The sequence below is a fragment of the Haliaeetus albicilla genome, chromosome 20, assembly GCF_947461875.1.
Source record: "Haliaeetus albicilla chromosome 20, bHalAlb1.1, whole genome shotgun sequence".
Classification (NCBI taxonomy): Eukaryota; Metazoa; Chordata; class Aves; order Accipitriformes; family Accipitridae; genus Haliaeetus; species Haliaeetus albicilla.
In genome coordinates this window covers 21589546-21614310 of record NC_091502.1, presented here as the reverse complement: position 1 = coordinate 21614310, position 24765 = coordinate 21589546, and the positions used below count along the sequence as shown (strand labels likewise).

The 24765-nt window shown below is 42.9% G+C and overlaps 3 protein-coding genes across 21 annotated transcripts in view; 2 read left to right on the top strand and 1 right to left on the bottom strand.

The window, feature by feature from the left end:
* The first annotated feature begins 303 nt into the window (after nt 1–303).
* CREBZF (CREB/ATF bZIP transcription factor) lies at nt 304–7405 on the top strand. 2 transcript variants are annotated; one of them, XR_011329002.1, is made up of 4 exons: nt 304–1382; nt 2069–2146; nt 3514–3584; nt 7258–7405. XR_011329002.1 is itself a non-coding variant. In XM_069808499.1 (3 exons), the coding sequence occupies exons 1-2, from the start codon at nt 463–465 to the stop codon at nt 2115–2117; spliced, it is 969 nt and encodes a 322-aa protein (XP_069664600.1). In that variant the 5' UTR covers nt 305–462; the 3' UTR covers nt 2118–2146; nt 3514–4562. The 2 variants fall into 2 exon arrangements, 1 of the variants encoding a protein (XP_069664600.1); XM_069808499.1 differs by lacking the exon at nt 7258–7405 and having other exon boundaries at nt 305–1382; nt 3514–4562.
* Nucleotides 7406–8618: 1213 nt separating this feature from the next.
* On the bottom strand, nt 8619–15576 carry LOC104311164 (transmembrane protein 126A). 4 transcript variants are annotated; one of them, XM_069808504.1, is made up of 5 exons: nt 15468–15576; nt 13450–13574; nt 10180–10373; nt 9514–9628; nt 8619–8886 (listed from the first exon to the last, which is right to left on the bottom strand). In XM_069808504.1, the coding sequence occupies exons 2-5, from the start codon at nt 13563–13565 to the stop codon at nt 8688–8690; spliced, it is 624 nt and encodes a 207-aa protein (XP_069664605.1). In that variant the 5' UTR covers nt 13566–13574; nt 15468–15576; the 3' UTR covers nt 8619–8687. The 4 variants fall into 4 exon arrangements, with proteins under 4 accessions (XP_069664605.1, XP_069664601.1, XP_069664602.1 ...); XM_069808500.1 differs by lacking the exon at nt 15468–15576 and adding an exon at nt 15371–15448; XM_069808501.1 differs by lacking the exon at nt 15468–15576 and adding an exon at nt 15286–15359.
* Nucleotides 15577–15596: 20 nt separating this feature from the next.
* Nucleotides 15597–24765, top strand: part of DLG2 (discs large MAGUK scaffold protein 2) — a 1018165-nt gene continuing 1008996 nt past the window's right edge. For 8 of the 15 annotated variants that reach the window (XM_069808476.1, XM_069808473.1, XM_069808474.1 and 5 more), the window contains exons 1-2: nt 15598–15748; nt 16504–17582. In XM_069808476.1, coding sequence (XP_069664577.1) covers nt 17564–17582 — 19 coding nt within the window. In that variant the 5' untranslated portion in view covers nt 15598–15748; nt 16504–17563. Of the gene's footprint in view, nt 15749–16503; nt 17583–24765 lie in introns of all 15 variants that reach the window. The other 7 variants (XM_069808468.1, XM_069808464.1, XM_069808465.1 and 4 more) reach the window with 2 other exon arrangements.

Below are 24765 nucleotides of genomic sequence, written 5' to 3'. Positions count from 1 at the left end.
ACTCACCCACACTCACAACCCCCTCACACACACAGCCCCTCTCACACTCCCCCCCTCACACACACACACACAGCCCCTCTCACACTCACAGCCCCCTCACTCAGCCCCCTCACAAACACAGCCCCCTCACACTCACCCCCCCCACACACACACTCACAGCCCCCTCACACTCACCCCCACACACACACTCACAGCCCCCTCACACACACTCAACCCCTCACACACACACACAGCCCCCTCACACTCGCCCCCCCTCACACACACACCCACTCAGCCCGCTCACAGCCGCCGCTTTCCCGCGCGCGGGCGCAGTGGCTGAGGCGCCCCCCGCCTCCCCGTGCTCGCGGTGCCGCTTCCCGACAGGCACCGCGGCGGGAGCGCCGGGCCGCAGCCGCCGGCCGCTCTCCTCAGGCTCCGTCCCGTCCCGTCCCGTCCCGCCGGGCCCCCCCCTCAGCCGCCGCCATGCGCCACAGCCTCACCCAGCTGCTGGCCGCCTCCTCCGGCGGAGCGAGCCCCTCGGGCGCCGTCTGGCCGCTAGCCGGCGCGGGGCAGGCCCCGCGAGGGCGGGATGGCGGCGGGGAAGGGGATCCGGGCCCCGCGCGGCCCAAGCCACAGCAGCCGCCGCGGCGGGAGGCGGGCGCCTCGGAGCCGCGGCGGCAAGAGAAGGAACCGGAGGCGCCCGGCGGCCCGCTGGAGGTGTGGGAGCAAGAGGACTGGTTCCCGGGGCTGGAGCTGGGAGACCTGCTGGAGGCGGCCCGGCCGGACTGGGACCTGGACGCGGAGCTGAGCGGCTGCTTCTGTGGGGAACCGGAGCCGCCGGGCCAGGGCCAGAGGCCGGCGGCGCCCGGCCGGAGGAACGGCGGGGCCGGGAGCCGGCTGAAGGCGGCGGCGGCGGCGCGGCTGAACCGGCTGAAGAAGAAGCAGTACGTGCTGGGGCTGGAGAGCCGCCTGCAGGGCCTGGCTGCCGAGAACCGGCAGCTGCGGGACCGCAACCGCGGCCTGAGCCGGCGCCTGCGAGAGCTGGAGCGGGAGAGCAGCTACCTGCGGGCCGTGCTGGCTAACCAGAGCGCTCTAGGGCAGCTCCTGAGCCGCCTAGCCGGGATCCGCGCCGGCGGGCTGCAGCTCGGCACCAGCCTCTTCAGGGACACGGGCAGCCCCCGCCGCCATCACCACCACCTCCAGCCCGCCGGCGAGAGCAGCGACCACGACTACGCCCTGCCCAGCTCCCGGCCTGCCGGCCTGGAGGAGGCGGCGGCGGTGGTGACGGAGACGGAGGAGGAGTGGGCGGCCGCCGGCGGGATCTGCCTCCACGTGGACCGGGATCAGGTGTCGGTGGAGTTCTGCTCCATCTGTGCTCGGCGGGCGGCGGCCTCCTTCAAAATGTAGGGTCAAGTACCTGCTGCAAGTACTCGTGGGGTTCTCGCCCCTAGGGGCCTCGCGTCGTGGCGGAGGAAGCAGGCGATGGTGCGGAGGAAAAAAAAAAAAAAGGATAAATGCACAGTGGTGATGGGGTGGTATTGGGGGAGATGCGGAGGAGGGGAACCTGGCGCTTAAGCGGCCAGGGTAACGGAAAAAAAAAAAAAAAAATCTCTCGAACGGCACGTTGGGAGCCAGACGGTGGCCTTGGTGAAAGGTCGCGTAAATCTGGCGTGTGGACGGTAGTGGTCTGAGCCTGTCTGGCCTAAGAGTCGTGCAGAGCTGTGTACAGCAGTGCGATAATTATCGTGCAGACTGACACGCGCATATACACGCAGAGGTGCCACCAGAGCCCGTTTGCAGCGCTTGGGTGAAAAAAGATCATGCCGACCTGACGCATGAAGGTGTGCTCGGTTCCACTTCGCAGTTGCCAGTAAAGATAACGCTGACTGCCCGGTCTTGAGTCAGATAATGTCTAGCCTGCTTATCCTGAGGAGCCGAAAATGCTTGCTTAGAAAACCAAACCAAAAACTTCATTAAGACATCGTCACTGGACAGACTTAAGAAAATAGTAGTGATCGGCAAAAGAAAGCATGCATATAAAATTGTACTGCATCTCAGTTATACATTACTATTAAAACCTCTCTGACAGTTTCTCTTTTAGGTGCTTGCCCTGCCAGGCTCCGTTGTGTAGGGGTTAAAGAACAGTCGTTTTCCACCTCGCAACCTGGTAAGGATCAATATATTCCCATAATGCGGTATCAGACAGCTTGCTTTGCTTATGCCAGTCTCTTGTAATGACTGGTTCAGGAAATGATTTCTCTGGTCCTTGGCCTACTCTGCCAAAATGTTTCTAGCTCTGGATGATAACTAATAGTGAAAATTGCGATCATGTCATTCTAATTAGCTGTTTTCCTCTTTTCCTTTTTTAATTGAATATGCACACAGTAGCCAAAACATGAGCTACCTTTTGAATTAAGAAATAAATGCTTGTGCCGTTTGAAATAGGAATTTTCTATTAAACTAAGGATCTGATGAGCTGAAAAGGGAAAATATGCTAATAAGGGGGATGTGACATTTACAGCCTTTTATCATAGGGGACTGTCCCAAAAGTTAAGTAAATTGCTTTTTAAATGGAAAAAAAAAAAAAAAAAAAAGGATTTTTGACCTGTTGGTTTAAAATACTGTCTAGTGTTAGGGATGCACGGTACCTTTAAAAAAGTCCTTCTCTGGCTTGCTCTCATTCATGATGTGGAGTTTTGCCTGATTAAACAGAACCTGAACACTGGTTATATCTGTACAGTGGAATCCTAATATAGAGGAGTCATTTTTTTGCATGGATCTCTAACAAGAATTGTGGTTTGATGAATGCAGTGCATCGAAGTAACTCGTTACTTTAGCTTCCCATAAGTAAATCTCTGTGCCCATGCACACTGAAATTCCTGTGTTACTTCAAAGTAGCTTTAAATTTTAAAGATGTTGCATGTATATGCATGTGCTTAATTTTACTGTAGAGTTCTTAATTTAGCCTCTTACAGTATCCAGAAATCTATAACTTTATATAATTAAGCACAGTTTGGAGATGAGCAAATACGTATTTGGAGGCTAATGATTTGAAAAATGCTCCATAATTAACTGAGACAGGAGGAAAAATAGTTTGACAAACAGTAGCGTGTGTTTTCTTGTACTAGTCAGTGTTTCTCCCTATCACAAAAGATGAGTGGGTTGTTTTCTCAGTTGTATTATAATGTTTAGGTTGTTTATATGTATGTCAGTTGGGGGAAGAAGGATTGTGAAAATGATAATATGTAAAGTGAGGTTTCACAAAGAATAGACTTTCCTAAAACAGTTTAATTTATTCTTTTAAAAAAAAGATTCTCTCTAGTGTTTCTGAAGTCTTGTTTCTTAAAGCCTTAAATGTTATGTTTAAGGCTAAGTAGAAGGTGAAGCATTTTCTCCCAGTCATTTGCTTTATTGGTGCTAGACCCTATCAAGTGTTCATCAGTTTAAAAGGAGTTTGATTTTTTTCTTTGTGAAACATCACTGTGTGATAAAGTATATGTGTATTTAGCATCCTTGTTTTTCTTTATGCTAAAGTGGATTCAGCTGTGTTGGGGCAGAAGAGACGGGACCAGCTGCTGGCCACATTTCCTGCTTTATTTTAAAAGGTAGTATAAGAAATGAGAATAAAGAGGTAACAGGGCTTTTGCTGTCTTTGGTTAAAAAAAAAAAAAAGGTTGAATGCTGGGATCATTTACTGTCATCCAAGATGGTTTTTTTAAAAGACAATGTCCTATCAAACAGGTTTCACTCCACTGTATGCAGAATTCCATCTGTTCAGGGTATATTGCCAGCACAAAAGAGACTTAGTGGGCTATGTGTTACCTTACACCTCTGTGGTGGCGTCAACAGGACTGTTCAAAGTTTCAGTCTTAAATTGTGTAACCCTGCTGTAATTGATGGGTTATACCAGTGCCACAGGAATCAGAGTTAACCATCGAGACCCGTACTGACTGATACGCAAAATGGAAATAATTGAGTTAGATTCAACCTAGGCTCAATCTGCCTAGCTCAGACTTCGTGAACATGCTTTATTTTGAAGTTCAACATGCTTGATGAAACGAGAAGCACTAATGTAGCAAGTATGAGATGTTACAATGGCATTTTTACAGTTACTTCAGCGTAGAAGTGTTTTTTAAGTTAACTTAAATATGCATTCTTTCTTTTTGCATTACTGCTAAATGGTAGGGGTCAGGGACATAGTTCTGGTCTCTGTTGTGAACCTGCACATCGCTCTAGTCATGAAACTACCTGTGAGCTGTGTCTGAGAGTAGCTGATTTTCTGACATGCAAAATGATGTATACTGGTACAAGAACAAGGTCAAGTCCCAAGAAAGTAAGTGGCTGCAGGCATTTCTAGTGCCTACTGAATCTTATTTAAACCAAATAGAGGGGAGGAAGTTATTTGAAACTCTAACCGACTGTACTATCTGTATGGTGTATTATTAATGTAGCTTTTTGAAGTGGAAGCCTTGAAATGACATAACTTAATACTTGAAAATATATTGTAAATGTTTCTTTGTAATTATGTGCCATCCAGATAAGAATACAATATCATAATAAAATCAGACTTGTTGATCTTTCAATTTATGGGCTCAAATGTTTTTTCATCTTTTTCTTCTCACTAATGCCTTGCTTTAATTTAGTGGTTCATTACACAAAATGGGAAAACAGAAAGGGGAAAATGCTGCTGCTGCTATCTGTGGGGGTCATCAGTTGCAAAACAAAATGGATTAGGGTATGCAGGAGAAATGTTCTTACTCCTCTGTCTTTCAGGTTAATTTTGTGGTGAGGACAAAACAAAAGCATTATTCCTTGAACCAAAGATTGTACTGTTGAGAATCACCACTCCTTGTATTTTACAGTTGTTTTTCTTTCTTAATATTTTATTAATGTGGGCATGTTTGATCAATAAACCATGGAGGAGTAGAATACTTACGTAAATGCTTCCATTGTCTATTGGCATCTTCCTCCTTTCTGTCCCATTTTCAGGTTCTGAAGTTTGACGAGTGGTTAATAATATGCTGTTAAACCATAATCTTTCATCAAATTGTTATTTCCACGCTAAAACGCTGGAGTGAGTGTAAAAAAAGGTTTGAGGGTGCTGAAAGGACAGAACATTTTTAAAGCTCCAGAGTGAGCCATGTACTGTACTCTTTGATTTCTGTTAATCATAAATGCTTTATTGGTAGAGAGCAGTTTAAAATAGCGTGCTGGCTTTCTAGCATCCAGGCATTCTAGTGAAAGTAGTCTGCAGCTTGATAAAAAGGAACATTTCACAAAAAAACGTAGCTTAAAAATTTAAAAACATACTGGCAGGCTCTGCCTTTTGGGCCGCCGGTTGTAGAAAATACCCTGTTCAGCACTGAAGTTTGTGTTTGTTAAACTGTACGTACCACAGAACGAAGTACCACCAGTGTTAAACCGCATGGCCACGCTACCTTCGTTTTCCAGTATTTCTCCACCCCACAGCTGCTTGAAGACTATTTAGCAGTTAAACAAGAAACAATTTCATGCTCAGTTCCCTGTTAGTCCTTTAGAGTTTGAGTCTGGTGCTGTGACTCTTAGTAGCATTCTAAATTAACTTCTTTCTCTTTCCTCTGAAGAGCTTAGCAGCATCTGGGAGGAAAAAACCAAATCGGTGCTTCTGTAATCTCTAGCTGCCAGGACGGATGATACCAAAGTAAATGCAGGGAACCATATTCCAACACTTGGCATTTCTTGGTACTTGCAGATTATGAGATTTGTCATGCCACTTGTCAAAACTGTAGTCAGTTTTCCCTGTGAAACACAGAGATCTTCTGCAAAACACAAAGGTCTTTTTGTAAATTTACTGATTTTTAAAAACTTGTGTTCTCCAGAGCTTGTCGTTAAACAGGTTTTCTGCTAGAATCAACAGTACTCCGTTTATAGGGTTGTGTATGCTATTAGTTAGACTGTAAACGTCTCAGGAGATATATTAGGTATGGGGGTTGTACAAATGGGCTTTGTGTTTAAAGAACGCCCTGTGTAAAATTGCACGTTGACAGTTGCTGATTCTACAGTTTTTCACCCAGTTTAAGTGGGATATGCAGATTTGGAGAAATAATTCTGCCTTTGCTCATTAGCAGGAGGATAGCTGGACTAGGGCAGGTACAAGGGAGATGAGGCTATAATTTGCTGAGGGCTGTGGAATAAATGGTCGTATTGAAATTCAGCATCAAAAATGGTACATATAGAAGATAAAATCAGTGCTTTTTTTAGTATTTCTGTTGATTCTTATCTATAGCCAGTCTCTCGGCATTCTTTTGGCAGTAGTTCAGACCTGAAGTAGTCAGAAGTCCATTTCTACGGGTTTATATTGGACACGTGCATTCTTCTAAGAATGCAGTAAAAGCTATTGCTGTGATACGTAGTCTGCAACTGGCTTGTTTCTACTAAAATGGTAGAAGGAAGAATACAACTAAAACTTCTTCTAACGAAGATTTTCGGCAGGGAGGCAGCATTTGCAAGGAGATTGTTACAGTGGGTAGGAGGCCAAGAACTGGTAAAAGCTCGTCCTTTGACTTCTTGAGAGTTGCATGAGGTATGTTGTGCCCCCCGTGCAGAACGGGGAATGGAAGGAGCATTTCCAGGTTTCCGTGAGGGCGCTCCTTCACGCACGTGCATGCTAGAACCGACTGACAGCATCTTGGTGTCCTGCTGAACTCTGAAGCAGTTTCAGTCTTTCTTTAACTTACTTTTGAGAACTTTTTTTTTCCCCAGTTGTTTAAGAAGTACATAGCGTACAACTGGAAAGTTTCCTTTTTTATAAACATAACACCTTTCTTGCCTAAGGAGTGTATAGCTGACCTTTGACACAACCCATGCAGAAAACTTAAAATATGTATTTGCAATTTGTGTGTTCATCTGTTATGCCGGAAAGAAGTATCAGTCTTTGCAACTTACTAAAAAACATTGAGGAATGTGATTTTTTTTTTCTTGTTACATACAATCTTCACCTTTCACCCTAAGAAATAGTGTCTAAAAAAGGGGGATTTGTCCAAGTCAGATCACTAAGTATCAGAGCATGCATTTTAATTACTCTGAGAATGATTATCGCTTGAATTGATACAAAAATGAAAATAGTGCATGGAATGGAAGATGGTTTTGAATCTCACACTTTAAAAAGCACTAGGATCTGTTTACAATATCTTAACTATATCTTGTTAAATGCTCGCAATAACCACAGAGCCATTAATTTTCATTCTTAAAGATACTATTGCAAAGTAATGGCTTTATTTTATGTTTTTATTATCGCAGGTAAGTGGTTCTGTTGGTTAAAGTCTGATGACTTCTGGAGATACCATAACTCACTGTCTTGTAAAATACTTGCTCTGTGAGAATCTCTGAAGTGGGGGTGATGAAGGTAAGGCCCAGCTCTCTGTTTTGATGCAGGCCAGTATCAGAACACCACATGATACAGCAATACTTTGAATTAAGGAAAACTAAACCAATTTACATAACAACCATTGTGGAGGCAGTCTGTCTTTGCTGCTTCCCTGTACAAATCAGGCTGCTACTCCTGCTTACAGAGAAATAGAGTGCATGGTTTTCCTGCTGTAACAACAAATTTGTTAGGAAAAAGTAGATAAACACGATGAAACTCCTTTAACACATTTTTCAGCAGTGCTAGAGCACAAGTTTTAAACCAAGCCAATTAAGGGTCTCGATGCTGAATTCTTAATTCTCATTAATAAGTATTTCCATGTGCATCTCAGGGGATACTAGAACTTTACTGAAGTGTACACGATTGTTGACCAGTAATCATACAGGTTTTACAGTTAAGACCATACATCAGATGGAGATGATTGCTTCTGTAGAAAAAATCCTGATTTAGTTCTCAAACTGCGGAATACCATACAGATATCTCATGCAGTAGGAAAATCAGCAATTTATATTGCTCTAGAACATACAGTCAGTTGTCAATGTGAAGACAGGCCTGACTCATAAATGCATTACTCCAGACCACTGATCTTAAAAACCAGAGGTAGCTGCGATACCACAGTAACAGCACCAGCCACCTGAGGCCTCTCAACACAGTTCCTTGCTTAAGGAAAAATCTAATTTCAAGGCAAACTGGCTGCAAGGACAAAGTGTGTCCTGACTGGGCTTTTTTTTGGTCACTTGATCTATATGCTGGGAAGTCTGACAGCAGTATCACTCCTGACTGCTCTGTGATAATAAGTGTTCTCTACGGTGTACAGAGTGACCCTCGTAACAGCCGAAAGGGGGTCATCTTGTGACAGAAATGCTGTGCTAGCAGAATTCAGAAAAATACTCAGGTTTTGAGGAATCTCTAAAAAAACCCTTGCCTTGACACCGCCCCCCCCTTTTTTTAAATCATTGTGGTTTGCATTATGAAGAAAAAATGCTTTTTCAATAATACTCATTTATACAGCTTCTAAAAGATGTAGCATCACCTTAGAGCAGGCAATATAAATGCTTTCCCTCCCCCCCCCCCCATTTCCAAAGACAGACACCTGTCCTTATAAAGCTTGTATTCAGGTGTACACACTCAGCTGGACATAATGAAAAATTTAACTTGCATTTAAGTTCAGAACTGAAAAGAATGCCAGTGCAGAGTCTTAACTTTGTTTTTCTATTTAAAAAAGACAGCAAGCAACAACTTCTTTCTTTGTTTATTATGGTTACTTATCGAAGGCAACTGAAAAGTTGCTTTAACTTCATGCTTATAACTCTTCAGGATCCCTGCTAGTGTTCATCTGCTGCAGTACTTTGATATATATTCCATGATGTTTAGTGGCAAGATATAATCCAGTCAGAACCTGTATAAGTACACCCCAACTCGTCTTTCTAAAGACAGGCTGAGAAGTTGTGAGCCAGAAGCGTAGCAGATTTTCTTTCCCTGGCAAGGGAGATGAAGAATACCTAAACAACATAAACAGTGGTAGAAACTTACTTTTTTTTTTTCATCCAATTTAAGTGTCAAGATTTAACATTAAAGTCATTAAAAATATTTAGGTAGATACTCATTGTCTCCTTCCTACCCTAAGTCACATTCACCTGGTGGTACTGAGCTCTCTGGATAAATGCTATAAATCATCCTGAGCGTACTGACGTCTTGCCATCCCCTCACTGTGCTCTGACCCAGTCCACAGAATCACACCTGCCAGGGAGTTTGGCTGCTGGGCGCTGCCCAGGACCAGCAAGGTCTCTCGGCCGCCCAGCCAGACGGCACTAAGCAGCAATCTTCAGCGCTTGGCAGGACAGCAGCCACAATTTCACGTACCCAGGCCCATGGTGGGTAGCTTGGAAGGTTCCAGCTAAACACAAGTGCTTTACAGTGTATCATTTTGAAGATCTTGTTTGGCTTTGGAGGCTTGGTGTATCTCTTAGGAGCTGTGCCTTTTAATTAGAAGCCCTTAATATAAATCCCCCTCCACATACTAAAAGGCTGAAAGAAGACAGGTGTGCATAGACTAAAAATCCACAGAAGTTGAACTGAAGATTTGACCAACAAATACATTCCACTCATTGCAGGTTAATAAGACGTACCTGGCTGCAAGGCTCGCGTTCATGGGGAGAGCCAGGAAAACAGGATAGAGGCCACCCACGACAGCCCCTATTAATCCTCCTCTGACCACAGCGCAGACCTCACAGTTTAGCTCACCTGCATGACAAACAGTATTTCACTGTCAGTATCCACGTAGCTCCACCACATCAATTTATAAGCTGCGTGCGACAACGTGGAAGCAGGTGCTTGACAGAAACGGCTAAGCTGTAGCGGTATGCAAGAAATTCTGAAAGCAGGACTCTTCTTTTTGGAAAAAAATCACCCTCATTCCAACCCACAAAGAAATTACCACTCTAAAGTTGACCTTCAAATAAAATCATACGGGTGGGGGAAACTGAACTGCTTTGTTGCAGTCACTTTTACATGACTTTGGGTGAAAAATGCTAAACTTCAGTGACACGTAAAAATTTTTTAATGAAGATATATGAATCTACATATGTATGTGCTTTCCCACTCAACTTCAAGAACTCACTGCTGCCCAATGCATTAAATGAACTGTTTTTCAAACCCTGCTTTACAAACTGAGGTTCTCCAAGACCACAACAGTTCGAGACCTCGGTTCTGCAGAGAGGAAAAACTCCTCTAGTGTTACAAATGTGTCCAGAAAGCAAAGCCCTTTGGAAAACAAGGAATAAAGAGGTTTTTACCTGAAAATAAAGGCTTACGCACAAATACTTCATAAGCTGCTACTGTTGAAAGAAACGGAATAAAAGCCATTGGCAGAGCAGACACTAAGGAAGCCCTTCTGACATGTAGGATGTTCCTGAAGAAGTTATTTGCTGCTAAGCCAAGTAAGCTTGCATTTGCTCCAAGGAAGTATGCTCCATGATTACAAAGGTTCCTGTGAAAGAAGGAAAGTTGCTTCAGCAATTGAGAACTGTAGAAAAGTTTGGTTTACTCAGTGCTGCAATTCACTCCTGAATATCCTACAGTAAGAGGTAAGAGATGTAAATCTCTCACTGGTGCAAAATGGAGAGTAACTACTTTCAAAAGCAACCCGTACAGCATCCTTCGCTATATGTCTGAGTTTACACACACCTCAAGAATGAAGGGACAGAAAGGCTGAGAAGTCTTTTCTACATAATTTTTTATTTATTATGGCTGATGGAAACTTCATGAAATTTGCTCTCTTAATCAGCATGTTTCTAAGCAGTATGTTTTCTCAAAAGAAATTAAAAAAAAAATATATAAACTATATATATATATATTTAAATAATCACAGCTAGCTCCTGTCATCAGCCTTCTTTCTAGCCTGCTTCCCCAAAAGTACAGATTTAGTTTCAACCTAAGAGCTTACAGAACAGATCAGGTGGGACAACTATGGCAACTGAGATCTTGCAATAACGATCTCAGCAGCTGCTGGGAGATCATTTGTACTGATCCTGGAAGCTGAAGAGCTGTAAGCCTTCCTTGTGTGCATGGAAAATGTGAATTTAAGGTCCTATCTTGCTAGGGGGTTACGCTAGTTAAAGGTTATGCACTGGTTTACAGAACTGAGACTTCTATTTTTCCCTTGATAACAGAGGGACTGGATACTGATATCTACCGTGTTTTTAACATATGGTTTAGAGCAACTACTCCTGTTGCAATCTGTAATATGGTGAAGGCAGAATAGAACAAAGTCTGGTCAGAGATAGTCAGCATTTAATATCTTGACAAACAGTTCCCACTTGAGGACATTACATCACCGCAGGTAACGCAAGACAGGGAACGCAAAAGCGTGCCAGTTTTACAAGCCTGATGAGCAGTTTGTGATTTATTTCGTTTGGCTTCCAGAAGGAATTTGTGCATTACCTATAACATTATACCTGGCACACCTGATTGATTAGTGGAAACAACTCTTTGCTTTAGTTTTCCACAAATCTAAAATTCCCAGAACGACAACTATTGCCAGGCAAAGCAATTAACTGGAAGGCACTCCCGATTATGAGGCTGTGCCAATATTATTATGTTAAAAGTGTGTTTTTAAAACGCGTCATAAGTTGGATTTACCACTAAAGCCCTGAAGAAAATAAAATGCTTAACCGGTCACAAAATTTATGCTTGGCCAAATGTCATATTTATTTGCAAAATTATCAAATGTGACAATCTCTAAACCATTTAGTAATTAAAATATATGATTTTTTTAAAATCCACCTATTTAAAACTCTTCCACATTTTAATGCTTAGAGTAACACTAAGCACTGACAAACCATACAAAAAAGGCTTCAGAGATGTAGGTGCTAATTCTGCAAAACCTAAAACATTAAAAATATCTGACATCAATGACACCAACTGTTTCTCATTTTGAACAGGAAAACACTTTTAAGCTTGGTATGCATCAGATTTTCAAACACGAAAATAAGCTACTAACAATTCAATTCTGATACTATATAGCAAAAGGACTCCAGTGGTCAGATCTCTCACCCTTATTTAGGAGGCATGTTTCTTTTTTTGTGGTTTGAAGAAGAAATGGACCTATTTGCTTTTCAAATCACCATTCCCCCAATACTAGATGTCATTTACAGACTCTCCCCAGAGTACAGATTCTGCAAACCAGCCATTTCATACTACTGGTATGTTTAAAATCACAAGCAGTGAAATGCATGTGTGCATACACATAGGTATAGATTAAAATTTAGCAGCGTATTTGAGAAGCCAACATAGAGCACGTTAATGTACCCAGAACCATCAGAATCTACTCAGGCTTACTGATGTACAGAACTGCTACACTGCATGAAAGGAAAGAAAGGGAGGATGGAAGGGTTGGGTTTGGTTTTTTGTCTGTTGTTTGGGGTTTTTTTTGTTTGTTTGTTTTAATACTAGCTCCCTAGTGTCAAAAACCAAGAACTTTGGTGAGCATGAACTCTCTCAATCTGACTGTAGGATGCTTCCTCTTTCCTTCCAGCCACTACTGACCTCCCTTCTGGATATACAAACTTTTAAGTCCTGCCAAGGCAGTTTCAAATAAAGGCTCACATCCCAGCAGCTATTTCTTTCCAAGGCCCAGCAGTGCCTAGGTTCCACAGTTTTTATCAAGATGTTACCACCTCAGAACTGAGGAACCTGCCTCCCCCTTAGCTCCCCAGCTCATCTGGGGAAGGAGAAGTGTTAAAAGTTGAATGTGAGTGCAGCAGATCCTACAGAAAGCTGCAGCACTGACTGTAATGGCAGAGGTTTATCCAGCAATTTAGTCCTAATAAAAAAAAAAAAAAAAAAAAAGTTTCTGATTACTCTTATTTATACAGAGCTTATCCAAGATGATATGCATGTGCAAACAGCTCCTTACAGAGCCAGCTCAGGTTCAGTAAGGTTTTGCAGTGAAACGCAGTATCACAAAACACGGAAACGTTGTTTATGATGCCCAGAAGGCATTTAGCTGGTTTTGTGCTGCACAGAACCCTGCTGATGAGCCCGCACGACTCCGGCTAACTCGTCCACCACCACCTGGACACCTCAGTCTCGCCTTCCTGAAACGGGGAGCAGTGCAGAATGAAATGCAGGAACTAGCAGGTTGATGCTCCCTCAGTTCTGGTCCCAGGCCAGCCCTGCGGGACATGAGATGACTCCTGCAGAACCACAAAGGTATCTGCCTTATTCTTGCCAACATTTCAGTTTCCTAGAAAATTTATTAGCCCTAGCACAGCACTGTATGAATGCTCAGGGCCAGTCAGGGCTGATCAGCTGTCCCAGAACCTTAAGCATTGGGGACCACATGCCAGAAACCAGCTGAGCAGGATCAGAGATAACAGTGAACTAACCATATTTAAAAAATGCGAAACAAATTTTCTGTTCTGGACAATAATAAACATCTTCACAATTAAATATTTTTATAACTGCAAGGAAGATTTGTAATACAAGAGTAAGGGAAAAGAAAAGCCTCCAAAAGACTTGAAATGTTTGATTCACTTATCTTCGTTTATTTTACCAGCACTTACTGATCTGCTTTAGGAAGCTCATTGAGTATCTTTTCTATGACTTCCATCCGCTTCAATCTTTCCAAATATAGTCTTCGCTGCGGAGAATCTAGTTCAAGAAACTCTCTTCCTGTCATCTTGAAGTCCTGGATCATAAGGAACAAACAAACAAACGTAATCAAAGTTACACAGCCCCAGTATGTATCAAATAAACATTTAGACTCTTTTGGCACTATGCAATCACAAATGCATGGCAGAGTTTTCAGATGCAAAGGGCACAATCCAGCTAAAGATGTCTGTGATGTTTATGACTACGTGAACGCTAACAAACTGCTTTCTTTAGTGATGTTGCCGCTGTGGTTTGACAATCACTCTAAGCCAACTTAAGTACTCGCTGAGATGAAAACGGACAGTCTCACCCTGCAGATGCTCCTGCCTGAGCACCTTCAACCCTGGGGCCATACACCAGCTTGGATCGGGAAACACAGAGATGAAAACTGCTCAGAGGAACAATGGGCAGCGTACTTGTTTGTTCCAGCTGGATCACCTTCTAACACAACCATCCCTAATGCCTGCAGAACAAGGGAGGACACTAACTGGACGAGGCTTTCGGCAATACTCCAGATTTAAATTGACTTAACTGTCAAATAGAACAGTAAGAAAAAAACAAATAAATCCATACTTTGTAAAGATTTAAAGAAATCTTGAAGATATCTACTCTGCTTTTATATTCCACAAGGAAGGACTTTTTTTATTGTACTCTTAGTCAGAGACATGTATTAAGTCAGAAAGCATACAGTTGTATTGGGTTTGTGTGGCGAGGTTTTGGTAACAGTGGGGCTGCAGGGTGGCTTCTGCGAGATGCCAGAAGCTGCCCCCATGTCGGACAAGAGCCTGCTCCAAGACGGACCTGCTGCTGGCCAAGGCCAAGCCCATCAGTGACAGCGGTAGTACCTCTGGGAGAACAGAGTGAAGAAGGGGAATAAAGTTACTGTGCAACAGTAACTGCAGCTGGAGAGAGGAGTGAGAAGATGTGAGAGCACCAGCCCTGCAGCCCCCCAGGTCAGTGCAGAAGGAGGAGGAGATGCTCCAGGCGCCGGAGCAGAGATTCCCCTGCAGCCCGTGGTGATGAAGACCATGGTGAGGCAGGCTGTCCCCCTGCAGCCCAGGGAGGTCTACGGAGGAGCAGATCTCCACCTGCAGCCCGGGGAGGACCCCACGCCGGAGCAGGGGGATGCCCGAAGGAGGCTGGGACCCGTGGGAAGCCCACGCTGGAGCAGGCTCCTGGCAGGACCTGTGGCCCCGTGGAGAGAGAGGAGCCCACGCTGGAGCAGGTTTTCTGGCAGGACTTGTGACCCCACGGGGGACCCACGCTGGAGCAGTCTGTGCCTGAAGGACTGCAGCCCGGGGAAGGGACCCGCGCTGGAGCAGTTTGTGGAGGACTGTCTCCCGTGGGAGGGACCCCACGGCGGAGCAGGGGCCGAGCGCGGAGTCCTCCTCCCCCTGAGGAGGAAGGAGCGGCAGAGACAAGGGGTGAGGAACCGGCCCCAGCCGCCATTCCCCGTCCCCCTGCGCTGCTGGCGGGGGGAGAGAGAGAATTCGGGAGTGAAGTTGAGCCCGGGAAGAAGGGAGGTGTGGGGGGAAGGTGTTTTAAGATTTAGTTCTTATTTCTCATTACCCTACTCCGGCTTGATTGGCAATCAATTAAATTAATTTCCCCAAAGTCCAGTCTGTTTTGTCCGCAATGGTAACTGGTGAACGATCTCCCTGTCCTTACCTCGACCCATGAGCTTTTACTCATATCCGCACACCCCCACCCACCCCCTCACGGCCTTCCCGCCGGGGCCAGGCTCCGACCTGCACGACCTTGCGCTGTCCCCGCCGTTCCCGTCCCCGTCCCCGTCCCCGTCCCTCCCGCTGCCGCCGCCGCTCCCGCCCTTACCGCGCCGCTCCCGTCAGGAAGGCCCACCGCCGCCTACAACATGGCTCCTCCCACCTCCCGCCCGCCCTCTCCCCCCATGTGGGCGCCGCCATCTTACCCGCTCACATGACCCAGCCCTTCAGAGGACACCTTTGATTGGGCGTTCCCCCCGCCGGCCCAGCACGACGGCTTCCGATTGGCTACCAGCCGCGCGGGGCGGGCGGGTCAGCGCCCGGCCCGGTGCTGGTTGCTAGGGGCGGTGGATGGCGGCGGCGGCGACGGCGGCGGCTCCTCCATGGAGACGGGGCTGAGCGGGGATCCTGCAGCCGGCGGCCGGGACGCGGGGACTCCCCCTAGCGGAGCGAGGAGCCTTCGATGGGGGGAGGCCCCGTCCTCGGGGTAACCCGCTGAACCCCCTCCCCTCGCCCAGGCCTCAGCCCCCCTCACAGGGCGCCGCCTGCGGCCCCCTGCCCTCAGCCCCCGCGCCCCTTTCCCGCCCGTCCCCTCCTCAGAACCCGTTCCCCCCTCAGCCCCCTTCCTTCCCCTTCCCCTTTCCCTTCCCCTTCCCCTTTCCCTTCCCCTTCCCCTTTATCTTCCCCTTCCCTTTCCCCTTCCCTTTCCCCTTCCCCTTTTCCCTTCCTCTCAGCTCCTTTGTGCTCCCCGTCCCGTCCCCCCCTGAGCTCCCTCCGCTCCTGCCCCTCTCCCTCGGCAGCCCCCGGGGGAAGCCGTCCTCTTCCCTAGACCTAGCCCGGCTCCTCCAGTTCATCCCAGTCCTCCACCGAGCGAGCCAGCCCTGTCTGCCTCGTCCCGCTTCAGAAAGCGACGGACGGTTCCCTTTTGGACCGGGAGAAACCGGGGGGGGGGGTGTGGGGGGCAGAGTCCCTGCCTGGAGGGGGCCGGGGACAAACAGATCCCAACCGTGAACATCTTTAACGTTAGCAAAACAGAGACAGCCCCCCCCCCCCTCACAAATAACAGTTTCCTTCTCCTAAAGAAGACGATGCAAAGCAAAGCCCCGTCCACCTGCATCGCAGCTCCTCGTGTGGGCAAGGGGAGCGTCTGGAGCTCGTCCACCTCTTTCTTACTTTTTCCTAAGGAGCTAGATGAGGAAAATCTATCCCGTTTCTGTATCTCTCTTTTTGTTTTTTTTCCAGAAACAGGGAGGGAGACAGAGGCTCGTATTGAAGCCAACCAGCTGCGCTTCCGAGTGGGAAACTCTGGACTGATCCCATGGCTTGCTTTTCGTTTCATTAATACTTCATTATCTCTGAAAATGAACCTTTTGTGAAGCTCGTCTCCTAACTCTCCTTATTCCTCTTTCACGAGGTGGCTGCTGTGCAGAGGAAGAAATGGCATGAAGTAAATGACTCCAGTATAAAGCAATCTGCTTTGCCAAAGTGCCCAGTGAGCAGCACTGTCACTTTAATAATTCCAGGTCAAGGGATTGCTTTCCTCGTTTTCAATCCTCTCTTTTAATACATGGGAGGATCAGAGGGACATTAAAGACCGTAAGGCTGGGTGGCTTGCAGATAATAAAAATGAAAGTGACTGGCCAGTGACTTCTGTTGGGTAAGAGGGTGATATTTGAAGGCTGTTGTCTGGTGAGGAGGAAAAAGGGACCTTTTCAGTCTGCTGTGTAGTCACCTAATACATAGCTAGTGAGATTCATTCAAGAAGTGAAAGAAGTTAAAAGAGTCACTTTGGATTGTTTTTGTCTTCCTCCTTATTTGGATTATTTGGGCATTTTTGTCCTGCAAATAATATGTTTTTGAGCGTGTACAGGTGGAGTTTTAAGACAGCTGCCTAGAGATGGACTGTGCCTTAATTGTATTACATAAAATCTTTTAATTTTCAAACTTTGCTGCCAGAAGAGGAGTTATAATAAGGTTTTATATTGCCAAGGAACATTTTCTCTTGTATTTTTATAGATTCAAATATATTTTAAAGAAATTGAAAACATCTCTTAAAAAAAAAATCAAAAAGCTTCTTTTTTTCCCTTTTTTTTTTCTTATTTGTGGGAAGTATTGGAAGTCCAGTACAAGAAAACAGCAAGTATTGATAGAAATGAAGATGGAAGCTGCATTTCCTAACTGAACTGTAAAAGTGTTTTGCAATAGATGATAGCCAGTTCCTGACCTCGCAAAGTGTTCCAGCAGTACATCGTTAATACCTATAAATAAGTGCTTGCAGCCAGATTCAGAAGTAGGAAGAAGAATGCCAGTCAAGAAGAAAGGTGGGCTATCAAGCTTCATATCTCATATTGCATCTTCATTTTGTTAGATTGTTCATTTCTAGTACTTACAATTTCAAATTAAAAGTGTTTTAATGGGGGATTGAAATTGTTTTTCTTTTGCGCTGAAAATGGGAGAAAAATCCGTGCACTTACAATAATAATTTTAAAAAGTATTTTTATGCCATGTTTTAAGACTTGTCATGTCAAATTTGGCCTCAAATAGTTATTTTATAAAGATCAGCCATCAGAGATCTTGAACAGACACCAAGAGAAAAGCTTGGCATCTAATTTTGTGAGAAGCCTCTCTTACAAACAGTAATGAATTTTAAAATCATAGGTTTAGTCTATTATCTATTCTTTACATGTTTGGTGGATAAACATCAGCCATCAATAGCAGCATAAATTAAGGAATAAAGTTTCAAGGCTAATTTTAAATAAAAGTTATCAAGAGTTGTGTTTTGAAGGCCATTTGAATGTGGGTTTTTAAAATGCGATTCTAACTAACTTTGATTTCCATGCTTTAATAGAATATAAAAGTACTATCTTTATGACTGTAGTATGGCAGCATTTAAGAAAAGGTGACAGGTCTTACGTTTTGCCCCTTCTCTCCTAAAGTTTGTGATTACAGCAAGTATAGAAGCAGCTTTGGAAAATGTGGTTTCCAGTGTTCAAACAAGAATTGGAGAATATATGAGGGGAAATTCTTTCTCTGAAAACACTTGTAGACCTTAGGTTATTTCTGGTTCCTTGCAGATACAACACCAATTTAAAATTTCAGAATATGCTAATAGAATAAATAGCATGTGAGCCCTTTCTATTCGGCTTATCTCTCCAGATGTCCCTGGATCTGATATATCCCTGGATCTGATGATACCAAAATGTGGGGGAAGGAGCAAAAAGTGAATGTTACACAACAGAAATGGGGATATAGTTGATATGACTATGGATTCTTTTCCTTGTAGGAAATAACCCTTCAGTATTAGTTATGAGTTAACGTTTACTATGTAAATAATGATAAAAACATGCAGATTGCTAGAATTATTTTCATGCAAAAAGCAATAAATAGGATTTTGTGATTGTATTTTAGCAGATGACAGTGTAGAAATGAATTTTCAAAACTGAAATATTTTAATTAATCGTATTGTCATTCATGTAATTACTTACAATTATGTGTAGTAAAGATGGGAATGTGTATGGAGGAGTACCAGCCCTTAACAATTCATCCTGCTGTGCTGTAAACGTGTCAGCCTGATGTACTGGTGAGGCTTGCGTACTCTACCTGTTTACAGAAGGAAAGTTAAGACTGTCTTTTCATATTTTAAGTCTTAATCCTGAATTAGGTGATTTACACTGAGGATGTTTCTGTGCTGTTTAGCTGTAATTCAGTTTCAAAATACTTGCTGCTGTGTTTTGGGGGTGAAATCTTATGGGCTCCTTTGTGCAGGAAGTTAGACTGGCAATCATAGCGGTCCCCTCTGTCCTTAAAAATCTGGGGATTTCCTTTTTGTTTCAAGACAGTCTGGGTCAGTCTTAATGTCCATCAAGGCTTTAATTTCTTCTTCTGTTTTATGAGGATATGTATTTTGACAATTTTAAAATATAAACTCAAGAGACCCAAATATCTTCCTTGAAATACTTTAAATTGTCACATCAGTCAGTGCACTGAAGTTGCCAGTGTGATTGTATTTGAGTATTAAAGGGATATTGTTAAAAATGTATTTGAGCATGTAAATTGCAGGATTAAAAATGTTAGCGAATCAGCAACTGTTATTATTTTGAATGACTTAATTTGTCTAGTTCATGCAATAGACTTTAACTTTCTAAATGTAATTAAAAGTATGCTGGCAACTTGAAACATACTACCCATTTAAAAAAAATCTGCTATTGTTACAAGTAATCCCTGCTACTCCTCTGAATATTAGGGAGATTGAGGGGATTTTTCCCTGTTTTTTTTCCCCATTTATTTGCTTTATGCTTTTGACAGCACTTTGTGTCTAACTAGTTTCGTATTTCTGTTCTCCTTTTCTGGTCTTATGTATTTGGGAGTTCATGTCTACTGTCTTTCCCACCCATGCCATCTGTAGAAATCTCTGTGGGATACTCTCTTCTAGGCTGTGCAAAAGCATGTATTTCAATGGCAACATTAAGGACAGGATTATCCCTCTCCCTTTCAGCACTTCTTTATGTGTTGCTATTTTGGATTTGATCAAAATATTCTTCTAAAATCAGTATTGAGACAGAGTAACCTGTAAAAACAAGTTCTAAAATATCCTGATGTTTATCACTGGAAGTTGTTAGCAAACACTGCTTACTTTGGCATTGACTGGTTCTGGGTCTTTGTAAAGAACAGTGAATGCATTTGGAGAATTTGCCTTTGAAAGAGCTCTCACATCCAGTACTGGTCTTCCCATTTCACATAGCTTTGGACATAATTACACTTTACCTTACGGCTTGATATGATGTCTGCCATCTTGCTTTTAAAAGTCTAGGCCTGTTTAGTCAGGAAAACAATGGTTTCCTTACTAGTAAAAACCATGTAACTTAGAGGAAGCACTGATTTCTTATGGATGTGGCAAAAAAGGCTTGCACCTGGTTCTGATTGTGTTTGTGTCAGTATGTGATTGCCCTTGCTTGATGTGCTAGAGTGAAAAGATTTTGTTTTCTCACTTCATTCTGGAGGAAACTAAGGCTGCATATTCCCAACAATATTCACAGAGTTGGCATGCTTGCTGTCAGTCTCGGAAAACAAACAAACAAAAAAAGCAAGGCTGGAAAGGGAGAACGGAGTACCCTGCAGGCATTGAATGTGCTCCATTTAGATAAGGGGCGAGACACTGTATGGATTATTGCACTGCTGCTGCATGTTTGAGCAAATGGCTATTCTCTTTGGCTTTTGGTTGCTCATCTTTCACTTAAGTACGCTTAAAATTTTAAATCAAACCAGACATTTGATTTCAGTTACAAAATTGTTTGTTGGACAGTGCCATTTAGAGACAATACGGGATGAACAAATTTGAGAAGCAAATAAATTCATTATTTTCACTTAATTTTTACTTTACTTTCACAAACAAACTAGGATATGTTTGAATACAACTATTCATAACAAATTTATGAAACTTCTTGAGGAAAGCTTCTCTTCAAAGTAAAATAATACTACCATACAGAAGAAGTGAAGTCCAGTTACTAAGTGAAGTCAGGTTTTTGTGTGTTTTTAAATGTCTTCCTCCCTCCCTGAGTTGCTTAGCGGAGTTGATTTCTGTTAATTGTAAGGGACTATATTTAGATCTGTAATTGCATATATTTTGGATTCATCTATGGAATAGTTAAGAGCAGAAGATGTTACTGTAATTCATTCATGTCTTTCACAGTGACGGAAAGAACTAATTAAATCCATGTTCCTCTGTGATGGAGACCAGATTCCAGTTTTGGAGCCCGGCTTGTGATTCACATGGAGGTGGCAGGAACCCCCACATCTAGATGCCTGGCTGCACATGTGCTTCTAGACTAATGCTGTCACTGTCTTTGCACATGTAGCTATGTCTAGGCGGTAGGAGATACTTGAATGTTGGGATTTACACTGCCCTCATGCCACTGTCCATCCCTGAGAGTGAGAGGAATGATATCTTTAGCCAGGTGAAACCTCTGGGCTGCTATTACTATATTGACTCACTCCACCTTGTAGCCAGTTTATAAAGGCATGCTGATTCTCTTTGTTGTGAAATAACTTTTTTCATCATACCTCTTATATAAAGAAATGTTTTCAAGGACATGTTTTATTAAGCACATCAATGTCAATTAAGAAGTCTTAGTCTGATCCAATGTGGACTACTTTTGTGCCATTTAGAAGAATCTGACAGATATGCTTTATGAAATGCTAGATTTTGTAGTGGTAATGCTAACTTTATGTGGCTGGTCTGTTGAAAAGAGGGGGTCTAAACAACTTGACAGGAACTTTTAGAGCAAAGTTCATAAAGGACCAGACAAAGCTAGCTCCCATTAATGCATTGGAATTCTGCATGCCCCAAATCTCTTTAAAACTGGCAACTTCTTTTTGGGTAACAAAATTTAAATTTAGGATCATAACTTTTTATGCTCAAAAATCTTAGTGAATGTAGTTGTAGGCTCTGTACAGTTTACAGCAGGAAATCCAGCACGTATTAGAGATTTTTGTTTCCCTTTTACTTCTAATAAGTCATTGGTATTACAGGCTTTTTGTCCTTTCAATTGCTGGATGAGTATTCTCAAATAAGTACATGGCTAAAAGGCCACATTTTTCACTCCAAGTTCTGTTTAACTACCTCTCAGTTTTTAGAGTGAATAGAATGGGAGCAGTGCAAAGTTGTAGGTTATGTTTACAGACTGGAAAGAACAATTTTAGTTTTCTAAGAGTTAAACAAACAAGTGCAGAAAATTGCTATCTAAACTTTGCTAACTTTTACCATAAAGCTTTGATTTGAAGATGTAGCTGATTTTATGGCAGTAATCTTTTTCCAGCCATTGTTTCCTCTGTGAGAAACAGTGAGATATTTTGCACACAAAAGGACTATAGGAGCAGGCATTATAAGAACAAGTCTTTATTATATAAATGTAGCCTGAAAATCTAAGTGGGCTCTGGACTGGAAACAGTGAAATTTATATTCTTTTTCCAGTTCTACCATTGTTCTGCTATTTGTCAGATGTTTAACATGGATCCATCCCATTTTAGTTGCCTCACTTATGTAGGGTGCCCAGCTTGTTGTCCTGGAGGGCTGCTTTGGTCAGCAGAGAGAGATCCACCTTTAAAGAGCTTTTTAACCCACTGAAGATCTGAATTGTCTTCTTGACAATTGTCATCTCTTGCCCCATAGACCGTAGAGGGAACGTAGGGTAACTACACTAACTCACTTGTCTCAGTTAGATGATGTCTCAGTCTCTCATATAAATTTTAGTGGAAAAACCATCTCCTTATCAGAGATATTTATGAGAGCTGACGTTGTGTGTTCTATGAGTGCCATAAATTAACACTATTCATTATTTTTGTGGGGAAAAAAGTGTTATAAATTATTGTACTGTCAGTCACTAGATGTGGAAGCAACCGTAGCGTTGATACAGACACAAGAGGCAGCTGTGCATCATCTCCTCCATTCCTGTTAAGTGCATATTGCATTCAGTAGAAGTAATGGTGTCTTGCATTATAAGCATATTTTTTTCCTTTTCATTCTCTCGTCTTTCTTTCTGAATTTGTTCCAGATGGCCAAGTTAGGTGTCAGAGAGTGATCATGGAGAAAAAGCTGAATTTGTAACTAGTGGCCAAATGTGATAAAAGATGATTTTGTGGTTCCTGCTTCAGCAAAATGAGAAAAATTTACCTTACTCAGATTTGCTTCTTTTGGTCAGGTCATACCAGGTTCTTGGTTCTTACAGGTATTTTAAGGTCTGTTTCACTATGGTATCTTCTTGTATTTACTGGAGATTAAAACAGTGCCAAACCAACATCTTTATAATAATAAAGATCATGTTTTCTTTTGCCATATTGATCCCAGAAATAGCCACCTGCTGGGTGATGACAGTAGTAACCAACATACAGAATATGTGAAGAAACCATTTGCTTTTTAATGGCTGTTGTCCAGAGGAGCTTTTGGTGGCATTAAACTCTCTTTGCCAGGACAAGTTAGTGCAAATGCCCTTAAGTCTGTCTTCAGTTTTGGGATGAAGAGGTCAATGCTTCCTTCAAAACACATTTATCAGAGAATTGAATCATGTAGAGTTTTCTGGAAAGAGGGAATCTGGACAATTTATGGTTTTACAAACAGAAACCAATTTTTTATGTTTTACAGTGCTTTTCTCTCCCCTGGCTGTATGGCATATATCGCATTATGCTGTAGTGGAATAACTCAAGTCACCTTCCAGTTCAGTCCTAGGTGTTGTGCAGTATAGCAATGCTGCCTTGCAGATGGATGCCTGCTGAGCTGTGCTCTTAACAAAAAAACCTCAAAAGCACCACAGACAAACCCCAAACCAAACTTTGCAGATCTACAGATTCAGTTGTTTAATGTCAAATATGTAGCATTACTTTTCTGTTGTTGCCTGGAGGCGCATGTTTTATTAACACAAAGGTTCTTAAATGAAAAAATCTGATGTGAATGTGAGAAGATGTAAGACCATAGTGCATATCTTGGTAATAAATAAAGGTGATTTAATCTCATTCCATTTTAGTTTTTCGCATCACTAGAAAGATGTTAGTGTTACTGAATTAGATCTGAATTTTCTTAATTCCACATTGTTTTCTTTCATGTGATATAATACTTATTTTGTATGAGTTTTCAAGTTATTTATTCCTGAACAGACATCTTTGTGTTAGCTTTCTGTCTCATTCTAATTTCCACATTTATGTTAATTTTGATGTTGGATGTTCTCTTAAAGCAAAAAAACCCCAAACCCAAAACCACACAGCAGTTGTATTAAGTGTATAACTCCTAGTTTTTGCTCTTGCAACTATACATCAAGTTCCACTAGTTTTGTGTATTACATACAGTTAGATTGTAAGCTCTTCAAAGCAGGGCTCTTTAATAATTTTACACTGTTAAGATGCCAATTTACGTTTATTCTGCTGCATAAATAAGAGGTTTTCATTTTGTGCTACATCATTTTGAGGGTTTGTGGCTTCATTTTTCATTCTGTCTTCATATTTGCATTGTTGATTTAATATTAGCATTTGTACACTTAGATTTTAACATTGTGACACTTGAAAGGCAGAAACAAGAAGTTCAGGTGAAGCTACTTACATTTGCAGAATTTCTGTAGTTTTAGAAGGAGTCTCAGAGCCCCAGAATCTGCTCGCTCTAGTATTTGAGACACGAACAGCCTGTGTAGCCAGGTCACAAAATTTGAGAAAGGATCACTGATGAGCAGGCCCCACATTACCTTCAACACGGCTGGGAAAAAAAGAGCTCACTCTAAAAAAAGAAATGGCCTGGTGGGATGAGCAGCTGATAGCAGCAGTTGCTAAAGCCCTTCTGTGGTCCCTGAAAAGAAGTGATGTGGTAGGAAGAGTCCAGGTCCCAGAGTCAGCCACTGATAATGAAGCAACAAGTGGACTCTTCCTTATTATGGTAAAGCGTGGCACTTAAAGTGAACAGATTATACACTAAATACCAAGTATTTTTTCAAGATTTAATTGTAGTTTACAGGATGGGGTGAGTAG

What these genes read in the sequence shown, in the direction of transcription:
- CREBZF (XM_069808499.1), top strand. Translation starts at nt 463, where the DNA reads ATGCGCCACAGCCTCACCCAGCTGCTGGCCGCCTCCTCCGGCGGAGCG. An exon ending in GCGGCGGCCTCCTTCAAAAT is followed by an intron (nt 1,383 to 2,068) that starts GTAGGGTCAAGT and finishes CCTCTCTGACAG; the next exon opens with TTTCTCTTTTAGGTGCTTGC.
- LOC104311164 (XM_069808504.1), bottom strand. Translation starts at nt 13,565, where the DNA reads ATGACAGGAAGAGAGTTTCTTGAACTAGATTCTCCGCAGCGAAGACTA. An exon ending in GCGTAAGCCTTTATTTTCAG is followed by an intron (nt 9,629 to 10,179) that starts GTAAAAACCTCT and finishes TTTGTCATGCAG; the next exon opens with GTGAGCTAAACTGTGAGGTC. An exon ending in AACGCGAGCCTTGCAGCCAG is followed by an intron (nt 8,887 to 9,513) that starts GTACGTCTTATT and finishes TATGTTGTTTAG; the next exon opens with GTATTCTTCATCTCCCTTGC.